The sequence below is a fragment of the Rhamphochromis longiceps genome, linkage group LG3, assembly GCF_057381845.1.
Source record: "Rhamphochromis longiceps isolate RC_006_pf linkage group LG3, R_longiceps_female_GT1.1, whole genome shotgun sequence".
NCBI lineage: Eukaryota > Metazoa > Chordata > Actinopteri > Cichliformes > Cichlidae > Rhamphochromis > Rhamphochromis longiceps.
Window position 1 is genome coordinate 36,060,325 of NC_140559.1, and position 13,718 is coordinate 36,074,042.

Here is a 13,718-nt window from a genome sequence, read left to right on the forward strand (position 1 = left end):
TCTGGGATGATCAGGAAGAGGAGTACAGAAGTCTGGTGAGGAACTTTGTCGCATGGAGTCACACAAACCACCTGCAACTCAACACCTCAAAGACTAAGGAACTGGTTGTGGACTTTGGGAGGTCTAGAGCAGGTCCACTGCCGGTTCAGATAGAGGGGGAGGAGGTGGAGGTGGTCAACAAGTACAAGTACCTCGGGCTGTGGGTGGACAATAAACTGGACTGGTCATGCAACACAGAGCACCTGTATAAAAAAGCCCAAAGCCGACTGTACTTCCTCAGGAGGCTGAGGTCTTTTAACATCTGCAGGAAGCTCCTGAGGATGTTTTACCAGTCGGTGGTTGCTGGAGTACTTTTCTATGCTGTGGTGTGCTGGGGGAGCAGCACAGCAAAGAAGGACTCATCCAGGCTGGAGAAACTGATCAGGAGGGCTAGCTCTGTGGTCGGCATGAAGCTGGACACTCTGGTGACAGTGGCAGAGAAAAGGACATTAAAGAAACTGATGGACATTATGGACAATGCCAGGCATCCTCTGCACACGGCCATTAACAACCAGAAGAGTCTGTTCAGTGACAGGTTGCTTCTCCCAAAGACAAGAACTAACAGACTTAAAAACTCCTTTGTCCCACACGCCATCAGACTGTTTAACTCCTCTCTGGAGGGGAGAGGGAGGGGAAACAGGAGGACAAAGGAGGGAACAACTAAGCTGTAGTGCCTCTTCACCTCACTGTGCAATACCTTTTGTGCAATACTTTTGTAAATAGTCAACGGTGCAATAGACTCAATACTTGAAATGTGCAATTCACTTGTATTTTTATTTTTATTCCTATTTATTCTATTTATCCCCTTCGTATATTTTATTTATATTGTCTCTGTATTTATATATATGTGTGTGTGTATAACCCTGTAACTTCTGTCGGTGCTGTGCTTTTTTGGAAATCGAATTTCCCAGAGGAACCCACCCGAGGGATTAATAAAGTTCTATCTTATCTTATCTTATCTTATCTTATCTTATCTTATCTTATCTTATTCTTAGAAGATAAAATAAAAGTCAGGGTTCTCCTCCAGCAAAATGCAGCCAAATCAGGTGCTTCAGCTTGAGGACAACAAAGGGACCGGAGGACACTAGCAAATACGTCCTTTAACGGTAAACACCAACGTTTTAACACTACACTGTCTTCATCAGAGTCCTAAAGTGAACTGGGACCATTGACTTTAATATTGGCAAAACTTATTTTAAGGACCTTTTCATCATCAAAGCCTTGCCTTGAGAACTCATAATGGTGATGAAATGTTCATGCTTAATAAATTGTGAGTCATGGGTCCGACTCTTTGATGTCTATCAGGGCTTTGTGAATTCATAACATACTGTTTATCGTTAAGTTTGACTCCACTTACTTTCCTTTATGTGTAGAGTATTATTTGAGTGCAATAAAAGAGTTATTTCAGCAAAGATTTTAAACCGTGCATTTATAAACCACAAACATCTTTCAGACACAGGGTTCGCTCAGACTTCAAGTGTCGAAAGAAGACGAGAGCGGCAGAGAATCAAAGACACACTTTTTTCTGTTATTGGTTAATATAATTAAAGATGTTTTGGTGTGGCATAATAAAGCTGTTGAACAAGACCACATTCTTGTCTTAATAGCAGAAGTCACAGTGAATAATTAAGCTTCAAAGAGTAATTTAATACTACATTGCATGGTGCATGAAGGTTAAACCTTTGAAGCCTGCAGCTCGTCTATCCACACCCTAAACACTGATGTCAAAGCAGCTGTTCTGCATCAGCAGCCAAAAGCTAAATATTTGCTGTGACATCACCGCTTTGAGACGGGGGCAGATTTAGAGATATAACATAACAATGCTTTCACAAAGAGAGACCAACGGAGCTTTGTTTCCTAAGGAAACTGAGCTACGATTGCAAATAATACACTGGAGCGTAACGTGTCTACAGGCACAAACTTTCATATTTGTCATCTGAAACAGTTCTGAAATTAGTATTATTATTATTATTATTATTATTATTATATAACTATTGAGTAAAAAAAGAATTAAAGAGGCGAGAAATTACTTTTTTTTAAACTTTTTTAAATTTTACTTACTTAGTTTTTTTTTATTTCTTTTATACCAAAACAGGTTCAATGTTCGTCTTAAACTGTACACATTTCATATGGTTAGGTGTGGTTTCACTTTGATGTCATGTGTGCACACTAAACCTTATTTGAAATATCTAAGGTTGGTGTAGTGGTAGTAGTTTACTTACACCCACCCAAAAAGAACAGTTCAAAGAAATCATTAAAACCCTCAAATTATCTCAACATTCATGTCCATGAGGCGTGTGTGGAAAATTCTCACCACAACTTCCTCTTTTTCTTGTTTTCACCACGTATCCAGTATCCATATGCTTCCACCTACTTGACAGTGATGGGTTCCCAGATGGGCGTTCATCTGACCTCAGCATGCTGTAAGCTCAGCAGGTAGCCTACTATTGCCAATTGGGTGAATCAAATAAAGTGAATGAACAACATCCTTTTCTTAGGGCAGGGATAGCTCAGTAGGTAAAGTGGTCGCCCCATGATCGGAAGGTCGGCGGTTCGAATCCACTTAACGGCTACCCTGAGGTACCCCTGAGCAAGGTACCGTCCCTACACACTGCTCCCCGGGCGCCTGCTTAGTGGGCTGCCCACTGCTTCACTGAGTGAATGGGTCAAATGCAGAGAAAAACAAGTAATTTCCCCATGGGGATCAATAAAGTATCCATTATTATTATTATTAACGCCTCACATGCTGTTGATGCTTTATGTGGCATAACCATTCCATTCTCTCCCTCATCCTTTGAGAAATTCTTGTCTATTTTCTAACACATTGAACCGTTTTTCACATTAGGCTCTGCCTGCTCCTTTAACTGGGTGTTCCTGGCACCCATTTATATGCTATAACCTCTAAAACCTGGCTAAACTTTGTGTAAGCGCTGATATCTGGAGGTGAACATGCTGGCAAAAGATAAGATTTTTAGTTAGAGGAGTACTGGCCAGTGCTTGGCTTATGGTTGTGTGTTGATATACTCCGTGTGGAAAGCAAAAATATGAAACTTTTTTTTTTAAGTGCAAGAACACTGGCCATTGTCCAATCAGGATTCAGTTCTTTATTGGCTTTTTAAAATTTATGTGCAAAACCTTAAATAACGTCCAGCAGAGGAAGTCTTAAACTGGGATCCCCTCACCACACTGGAATCCCTGATATATTAGCTGTTGACCTCAGACATGTAATCAGCATACTAACTGATCGGTTCCCATTTTCCTGGATTACTGTAGGTCTCAATGTCTTAAACATGAAGAAAATGCTGGAACATTAAACTAAACCTTGGTTAGAATTTATCCAGACCAAGACAACTTTTTTTCATGTCAGACGACCGTTTGGCTATTTGTCCCAAACTGTGCTCCAGGGAAGGTTTCAGCATCTGTCATTTTGGTCTGGAGAAAATCTATGTTTCTTGATACTCAAGCCTAGTTATATTTTGTGAACTTTGGTAACCATCAGATATTTGGTAACATTTCATTAAAGCGAAGCTGTTCAACGGTCACAAAGGTGGATCTGAGGAACATAAGTAAATGGGATTTCTAATGTAGTCTCCTCTTTTTGTTAACTTTTCACACATTGCTTGCATACAATGGCCAAGATGCAAAGCTAATAACAGAAGAATCTGAAGGTCATTAAATGTCTCTATGGGCGCTTTCCATCATCCCAGTTGTAAAGTTAGGGGTTTCAGATTTTCACTTTTTCTGAGACTCCCTCCATGTTGGCCAAAGATAAAGCAGCAGGTTTAGATAATAAGGTTAATGCTCCTTTATGTGGACTTTGAGATGACAGAAAGGAAATGTAAAAACGTCTTCCTTTCCATGACAATAAGCAGCCCTGTCTCCTGATAACACCACATGAAAGCTCATGTTAAATAGAAGCTGAGGTCATATGAGGATAGCTATGATAATGTTTCGCTACAGGTCAGAAAAGTCTTAGTAAATCTGCAGCTCTACAGCTGGGTGTGGATTGACTCACTCGCCCTAAATTGAAAGGTAAATCCTTTTCCTTTGCTCTGAACAGTCAAGACGAGTTGGTTTTGACCCTTTGACCTATAGCAGAGCGAGCAACAAAAATTCCCCCTCAAACAAAATGAACTTCTCCTCAATCCCTGTATTCATCTTTCCAGTTTCATTCACTCAGTTTTCAGAAGTTAGCAAAATAAGACAAGAAGCCAGTCTGCAAGTCAATGAAGATAAAGATAGAGTAGCGCTGAGACCATGCAGAGGTCTAATATAGTTTCCTGCTGTGTTTTGAGTTCAAACCAACCCAGTCCCTGAGCGTCATCAATCACTGCAAACTCTGAGCTGTGAACTGATGCGCGGATATCGGCAAGGTTGTTTTATGCCATGAACCATCTGGTCTCTTATTTAGATGCATACACCGGTAAGCACAGTGCAATAAAAGTGTTAGACAGATATACTAGAGTCAACTAAATAATTTTATCTAGAGTGAAGTTTAACTTGGTCCCCTTTCCTCGCCTCCACACAATGTGTATGTTATTAAAACCGCGCTGTGAGACGTTTTATTGATTCTGGGTCAGCTTCTCTCTCTCCTCTTTCATCTGCAGAGCCCCTACGTGTTTCCTGTTTGCATCTACATCTCTTCTCCCTCTCTTCTCTCTTTACTTTTTACTGCAGCTGAAGTACACATGAGGCTTCAACTGTATGAAATAGGAAAATCCATCTTCAAAAGTATTTTTGTGCAAATGTTTTTTTTCCTCCTACGGTACATTGAAAAAATAAAATCAAGCAGACCTGACACATTTAAATGTGGTATTAATAACAGAAAGAAACATGTTTGTTGCTACACATGAAGATGTCTCATTTAGCAGTTATCACTATTTGTTTTCATGGAATCCAACTGCTTCAGTTTTCGCTGTTTCAACGTAATTACGAAATAATTTTATTTTTTACAATCTACACTCATGGATGAATACACAACACATGTTTATCTGCAGTTGGAGATAGATAGACAGTTTTAAAATTAGCTTCATGTACAATAACTCTTCTCCATAACGATAAGAAGTAATCAGTGTGATTTTTTAAAATAATTGTGATATACGCTACTGCCAAAAAGTAAACGGTATACAGACTGGTACTTATATAGAACCTTTCTACGCTACCTGAGCACTCAAAGTACTTTCTACAACATGACACATTCGCCCAAGCACTTCATCTACACTTACGCGCTTTTTTAACAACTTGGGGTATGCAGACTAGCATAGCCAAAGATTTAACCACCGACCTTCCAATTAGTAGATTGGAAGATTGTTCTCTATGGCTACACCTGTCCTTCATAAAGTATATAATACTGCAACGTGTACTCACGGTCTAAGTGTTGATATACATTATACAAAGCTATGGCGGTGTCACTGTTTGCAAGCAACACAACCAGTGCGGCAACCGCAATGGACCCATGAGATTGTAATCAATGAAATGTCTTTTTGAAGAGTTGTGGTAGACAAGTGATTACAGCAACCAGTAAAGTAAATATCCTTCACATTTAGTGCATATGATGAGCCGTGCTCAAATTTACTTATGTTTCTCTTATGTTTCGTTGGTAGAGTTACATTTTTTATGGTGTTGTCTGAAATTAGTTTGCTTTTTAGTTTCCATTTATTCCATGTTCATCGCTTCCACTTCCATTCCAATTTGAAAGTGCCAAGAAGAGTGTTGACTAAGATGGATTAGGAACACCGCAGGCAGGTTTTAAGTGTCTGCAAGTTGAAATGAACCAAGAGAAGAGGTCTAAATGGTCATGAGATTTAATGGCAGTCAGAAGCGAAAAATGTCTGATCTCATGGTGTGCTTTTTATTTCTTTTCTCTCCTGCCTGTTTTCCGTTCTTCTTCAGCCTCTCATCTATATTTTTCCCCTTCTCCATTTGTTTCTGCCTGGTTGGGTTTGTTGATGGCTTCTCGTTTTTCTTACCGGTTTCTATTTGTTACATCATCACCGCATCACTCATGCACAGTTTGTAGGAATGTGCATTTGGTCCATGCGCTCCATGGATGAGGAATCTCCATGTGGAGCCAACGCATTTTATAAGATAAACGACAAGCCAGATCTGCTTTAATGCTACTTTTTTTTTTTATCGTCGCCTCTTTATTAGTTTTACATTCTTTCCTCTCAAGCTGATTCTTAATACTTTGTCCTTCTCACACTCTCTACTCATCAGTCTGTTTTTTCTTTTCTAACCAAAATGTCACGGCCAAGCCCAAGCCTATCCAACACACATAGTTCATCAGTGAATCCCATCCAAGCATCTGTTTTGGACTTGTTGGATTGTCGGTTTCGTGCCAAATCTAAGAGGCACAGAGCCATTGCGTGTGCTTGAGAGAGAGTTTGTGAAGAAAGAAGTGAATTCTCAAAATTATTAGTGAAAGGTTAGATAGCTTTTTTGCTTTCATGTGGATAACTAGAGATCTTTTTTTTTTTTTTACGTTGGACTTGTCAAATATCTCTTTAATAATCTTTATCCAAGATTAACCATGTCCTCTTGCCATGTGCGTTTGTTTGTTAAATTATGCACTTAAATGGACATCACCCACTAACGCATTTTCACGCAAGCACAGTAATAAAAGTCAACAAAATGTCAACATGTCGCAAAAGAGTGCAGCACCAAATGGTTTTAAGTGGCTGCAGTGAGGATCCGCGATAAGCTCCTCACTTCCAGCACCTGTTAGCTGCAAACAGCTGGTGTGCCTTACAGACACCAACAACATGCCTTATAAGTGGCTGTGGTCAGACGTGACCTATTTTTGTCATATAGAATTGTGCTTGTTGTTTGGCAGTGACTTTTTGCTTTATTCCACTTACACAAAGACCTGCTGTGGTCATCAGTTGAAGGAGGAGAAGGAGGAATAAACGTCTCAATGTTAGTCAGTTCAGTGAAGCAGACTGTGTGAATCGCAAAGGCTTAGCAAATCACTAGTTTAGCATGGGAAACTGACTCTGAGACTAACGGAAGAGCTCTCAGCCTCTTAATGTACTGACAGTCAGGTGATAAGTGGGTATATTTTGCCCTGTGCTACACAGATCACGACGTTCCCATCAGAGCTCTTGGCTTAACCCTGCTGTCATCTTAAACTGTCTGGCATGATGGGGTGGACGCTTGTTTTTCTGAGTCAACTGTGTTGTGATTCCTGTGAAAGCTACTGATTAGCTTTAGTTTGTCTCAAGGACACAGTCTGATTGTTATATGACATTCTCGCTGTTGTAAAGCTGTCATAATTGAGAATGTATAACTGCTTTCCAGCTTCTCCATTCATCTGTTAAAAAAATGGCAACAAAACTTTGGAGTTTCATCTCTGGTTCTCCGGTCACTTCACTGGAACATTTTATAAGAAAAGGGATGGCGCCTCCTTGGTCTGCCAGCTTGATTTAACCACCATCTTGGCTTTTTCGCGTACCAGTTCCACTCTTTAAAAAGTCAATCTAGTGACGCAAGCTGAAGAAGAACAGAACGTGTTGAGTTTCAAAACCAGCTCGAAGGAATCAGTAAAAGTGGACAGGCTTCCAATGGCTTACAAATGAACCGAAGGAAAATTCCGGGGGGGTTTCAATTAGCACGATAGTACGTGTGTCTGCATGTGTGAGCATTTGTAGGGAAGTAATGAGATGTAAACATGTTTAAGTGTTTGTCACCAGCGATTGCCCGCCTGCATTTTCTCTGTTATCCACTTATGCATTGGAGAAAAACTAGACATTCCTGTTCCCGTCCACTGAGGACCACAGGGGCATGGAGCAGCACTCTCTGATTGTTTCATACAAGTAGAGCAGAGAGAGAGGAGGGGGTGAAGAGGTTAAAAAAAAAAAGGTAGAATGTAAGCCAGACACAAAAAGAGATTTTGAGTGGGGGCAACAGGAACTAAGGGGGCTGAAGATATACTGCTGTGAGCGTCCAGACATTCAGACTGAGGGGAAAAGTCCTGTTGGCAATGTCTGCAAGAGGAGGACTTATATCAGTAGAGTGGGTTAGTGGGTTTATGAATGACTGTGTGTGTGTGTGTGTGTGTGTGTGTGTGTGTGTGTGTGTGTGTGTGTGTGTGTGTGTGTGTGTGTGTGTGTGTGTGTGTGTGAGAGCAGTGGTGGGATTCTCGAAGGGCTCTCTGGAGTCACTGGTATGTTGAAGCTGATTCAACATATGCACTGAGACGACTGTGACGTTAATGTGTGTCAGCTGCAATTTGTTTACCTACAGCAGGGATGTTGTGTGGGTAATTGTATTGCGGGCTTACATTGGTGGTCTACATTGCTTATGCGGTGGCCAAGTTTGGACCTCTGAGCCCCAAGGAAACCACATGCCAGTCGACCACATCGACTGGCATGTGGGAAAACTACTGGACAAATACTGTGCAGCCCCCCCCCCCCCCCCCCCCCCCTCTTGTGTCAAAAAAACAGATCATATTCATTGGGGTATAAACATATGACATTCCGGTGTGTCCTGGGGCATCCAATGCCAGAAGGTTAACAGCAGCTACTTTGGGCCCTGTGGTTTGAGGGTTTCGATCTTTGGCTTGTTTTGGCACAACTCAGGATGGGGTCTGGGTAGTTTGTAGCAGGGTCAGTGCATCAGATCGCAGCAGGATGCATTGTACTGTGGCTTGAGACCAGTGCCATCGGGGAGTTCACTTGAAATGTCACAGTGTACTAGGTCTCCACCAATATTTAGGTGGGTGGTGTATGTCAAAGTAACATCTACATAGCTGTCAGTATGCAAGGTTTCCCATCTGGTCAATGTTTTTCATTTCACCCTTCAGTAGTTTTAATGCTTTAGTGTAGAAAAAAAAGCATGATTCATGACACATGTGAGGTTTTTCACAAACTAGCACATGTGAATGCAGCAGTATTTTCTGGCATGTCACGTTAGTCTGTCGTTAGGTCGTTGTTAGGCAAAACAATGACGTCATATCATATTAAGCATAATTCAATATTTTGTAAATAGAATTCATATGTTGTGAATATAAATGACAAGTTACTGCCATGAAACGAAATGATACTAAGCTTTTCCATGGTCTTTTAGGTGCATAAGCAAAGAAATTGTTAACTTTAGCCTGTTGGTTGCTAGGAAACATGATGCTGTCTTAATATCTGATAAAGATAAGAACCCTTAGGGGCCTAAAATGAACTTGTGTGCCAGCTTTGGTTGCTCAACTCTTGATCATGTAGGAGAAGCTTGCAGGCAATCAAACTGAGAGTTTTTTTCATCGTTAAAATATAAAACTACAATTGTATAATCACTTCTAATAAGTCAATGTCAAGGAAGACCACATTTTAAAATCTGAATATGGTTGAAAGAGATGAAGACTTCCCACAAAGTTTTATCAGTTCTATAAACAAACCCTCTAGTGCCTGAGCTGTGGGTCCAGGAAAAGAAAAAAAACAACACACCTTTCTTCAATCTGCAAACAAAAGAACATCATTTTACAACTTCGAAATGATGACCAGAGAATGCAAGCTTTGCACAAAATCCACAATTTTTTCAGTAACACAAGAATTTGTAACAACCCTGCATGAAGAATCTTGCCTGCAAGTCACTGCCCACATTTGTTTGACTGGCCCAAGTGCTTTAAGAGAGCAGTTTTACAGATTACAATGATAAAGGCCAAACAGGTTTAAACCAAACATTTGGCAGGCAAACACATGCAAAAAAAAAACACATTTGCAAATCAAGCTTTTCAAATCAAGCTTGTGTTGACAAGTACAGAATTGCGTAAGATAGAGGTTACATATGGTAACGTCTAGCAAAACAGCGGTGTTAGATTATAAATGGATTAAGGCTCCAGTGGCACACCTGATGCAGTCAATTATTGACTGGTGTTGTGATGACTGCATGACTCTATAAACACCTGACAGTCTGTTGGGTCAAAGGTTCATCTCTACTAATACTATCAATAAACTTGCCACAGAATCAAAGAAAATAAGCCAAACTATAAAAAAAAACATGCAGGGATTCTGACTGTTGAGCACAAACTTAGAAAAATTAGGTGTTTTACTTACAGCGCTCTCATTTCTAGTACTAATAATGATTCCCTTTCACTTAATCCATCATAAACATCTGGGTTTCCAAGACATTTATATGACTGATATGGTATTCTTTCTTTTTTTTTTTGTTGAAAGGGTACACTTGACCACAAAGCCAAGACCATGAAGTAAAATTGAAAGAATGGCAAAACATCCTGCCATTTTCAGTAATAGAGAGTACAATGAACAACCAATGAGTTCCAATTAAACCATGAAAAAAGTTTAGAGTCGGAAAGCTTTCACAAGAGCCACACATACGATTGGTTTATTTAAATAATCTGTTCTGGATACAGCTATTAGGCCATTGAAACTTGTCACTCAGTAAAAGCCATTTAGCCATTTACTACACATACTGTATATTAGTGGACTGCTGTCAGATGCTGTGGGACATTGTGTATATTTCAGACAAAAACCTTGGATGGTATCTTTACAAACTGTCCATTCCTCTTAATTCAACTCACATGTCCTATACACATATATAGTTATCTGATGATTGAGTGATTCTCCCTTGGAGCTGAAGTTTTTTTTCTATTATAATGACAAATACACCCAATTACTTCCAGCCAGAGTTCCAGTTCTGCATCAGTCACTGCAGATGTTTCTAAATTCACTGTAACTGTGCAGATTCCTTCATGCTGAAACCAGGCTCCATCTGGTCTTTAACCCAGGGTCAGCGGAGTTGTCTGGGCTCACATCATTAGTGGCAACATTAAAAACTTTTAGTTGAGGGCTTTAAAAATTCAAATCTGGATTTCATCAGTTAACTTAATGGGATATAAAGATAATCATTCAGAAAAGTACTGGATGAGTATTAGCTGGTAAAGATGCATTTAATGTACCATCCAGTCTACAAAAAGTATATTTGCAATATTTTTTCTTGAATGAGCAATACTACATTCTAACTTTTGTTCGTTGTTGGGGTTTTTTATACAAAGTACCAGACATACACAATAGCCATTGACTAAATTAGCATTCTTGAAATCAATTTTATAACATGTTAAGTGTATCTCAAACCTTCTACTTCTGTACTTGCCCTTCTTAAGCACATGAGTGCATATTCAAAAAGATATCTAGTCTTATATTAAGCACATTAAGAGTGTGCACGTCATGTTGGTGATGTCATCACAATGATGTTTGCTAGTTAGCTAAGTTAATGCTAACTGGCTAGCATTCAAGAGTATATATATTTTTTAAATATGAACTTTTAACATATTGTGGCATTACTTGGGTTCATGCAGTTTTCATTGCAGTCTTTACCGTCTGTACTCTGTACCACAATAACAGCTGTTGACAACAGAAAGGTTTCTGCAACAGTTTGTTTATTGCTTCTGGTCTTAGCTAGTGTTTGCTAACACCAGTGACTGGAACTTTATTTGAAGTGGATCTAACACTGTCAGACTTGGGCAATTAGCCAATTAACTCTCATTTGATATTAGAATTTAATCAAACTCTTTATTAAAGAAAAACTCAGATGATGTACATACAAAGGCACAAATCTTACGTGGTCAGATATGGTTTGAAAAAGCTATTTGTGATAGCTTCCAGTAGTTTTTGTTATATATATATTTAGGTGTTTGAAGTGACAATCAGATTTCCAGTTTCTTTCAGAATTCTTGTGAATCTGGAATTTTCTATTAGAAGTTTATTGGGTTGCAGAGGGTTAATGTAAAAGAACTAGTGTTGTGTTTGTTCAGGTGTTTGACAAATTGCAATTGTGAGATACACGCAGTAGTTAGGTTGAGTCACTGTCAAACATTGCACTTATCATTCAATCTTTTTTGATTTAAGACAACACTACTCTGCCAAAATACATGCTACATAGCTAAGTATTGCACACAGTGCACTTTTTGGATTTGTATTAATGGAAGAATGCAAACTGAGGCAGTTTTACGTCAGTGTGTGTGAAGCTATTATTTCAAGATAATATCGGCACTGGAAAACTAATAGACCTACAATGTTGAAGGCTGTATTAAAACTAAAAACAATGCCCTAATACGAGAGGCAATTAAATCTTTTAAATCAATTTATTAAACATGTTTTGCTTAATAATATTGTTATTCATTTGGTTGATGCATGGTAAATGTAATGTTCCTTTCCTTCCATCTCTTACCTTGGAGATGTAAGCTTTGATGCCTTCGGCCAGTTTGATGCAGGGTTCGCCAAAGAGCTGGGCTAGCTGATCTGGGATGTCCTGGTCCTTATCCAGAGCATTTAGTAAACTCAGGCATTTTAACTCCTCTGTCACTCCCTGGCTACGCACCTATAGGACAAACATGAGACAAAAACAGAGAAAGTTAAACGACTGTTAAATGACAGTAATTCTTGATGCAAATTGATCCTCATGAGATGCGGAACCCAAAGATCCAGCGTATCATATAATATTTGTCAGTAGCTAGAAGACAATCGTTATCACAACTGTTTCCACAATAACTATCCCAAAATCAAGTCTTATTAATCATTTCTGATCGCTTACATGGGTCCATAAACATCCTTAAATTGATTTATTCTTTCCCTTTACTCTTGATATTTATGCACGTCAGTTAGTCATACTCTTGTGTATCATCACTCTGTCAGCATTTTCAGAGCATCAGCTCATGTGCTGTCAGTTTCCTTGAGCACGTGTTTCTAATTTCTGCTATTTTTTTCTGCAACATTATCTTGAGGCACCAAACCTTTCTGCAGGTTTTCAAGGATGGAAATAACTGATATAAGCAGGTTTAAGTAAATAAAAGTCAATCAGAAGCAATAACAACTAGGATAAAATAATAATTTGAGGATTATTTTAGAATTTGTGCATTTTTTTAAGTGTTTGGGGGGGAAATGGCATTCGTCTCGGATTGATTTGTAGGCTGAGACCAAACGTAACGAGAATATTTTGGCACAGGTGCACCACTGAAATGCAGGTACTTATGCAACAACACTTAGTAAAGGGTTTTTCCTAGTGTGAACATTTCTTACCATGTGTGCAGACATACACACATATGGAGTCTAATAAGAGACAATTGAATCAACAATTCCTCAGTGGGCAGAGGGGAAATTGTTTGTTTTGCTACGCCTCCTGTTTGGCAGCGACTTCCATCCCAAATAAGAAATGTTTTCATGTAATTTTAGGCAGCATGGGTCAAATAAAACATCTTTGGGAACCAGATTGTCTACGGTGCTCTAGCTTTGGAGTTATGCACACAGATGTGTAAGTGTGTGTATCCGTGTGTGGATATCTTTCAGGGAGGTTGTCGGCATCACGATCTGAAAGCCCTGTTAATGACTCTGTAACAAGCACTGATGAGGAGAGAGATTACAGTCCTGCCCTCCTTCAACCCTCCTCTGTATTTTTATTAATTTTTTTCTGCTTGACCTCCATTTTCTAATGAAACCCCTTTTCTTCCTCTGTGTTCTTTTCCATCCCCTGCCTTTTCTTTTCCCACACCAGCTCATGCTGATGCAAACGTCTGTCTCCCTTTCCTGCGACTGTGTGGGCAATTTAATTCAAACCAAGTGAGAAGGACAGAACCCTTACGGGAAAGACCACCGGGGCCACATCTCAACATTGCTGCCCAGCCCTGACAAAAGATGACTCACGTCTCTAATGACTTCACTTCTATTCAAGGACAAATC

General features: G+C 39.5%; 1 protein-coding gene across 1 annotated transcript in view; it reads right to left on the bottom strand.

The window, feature by feature from the left end:
- tnfsf10l (TNF superfamily member 10, like) overlaps positions 1 to 13,718 on the bottom strand; it is a 76,687-nt gene that overhangs the window by 34,528 nt on the left and 28,441 nt on the right. Inside the window, exon 2 of the mRNA XM_085395811.1 lies at positions 12,214 to 12,363. Coding sequence (XP_085251937.1) covers positions 12,214 to 12,363 — 150 coding nt within the window. The remainder of the gene's footprint in view (positions 1 to 12,213; positions 12,364 to 13,718) is intronic.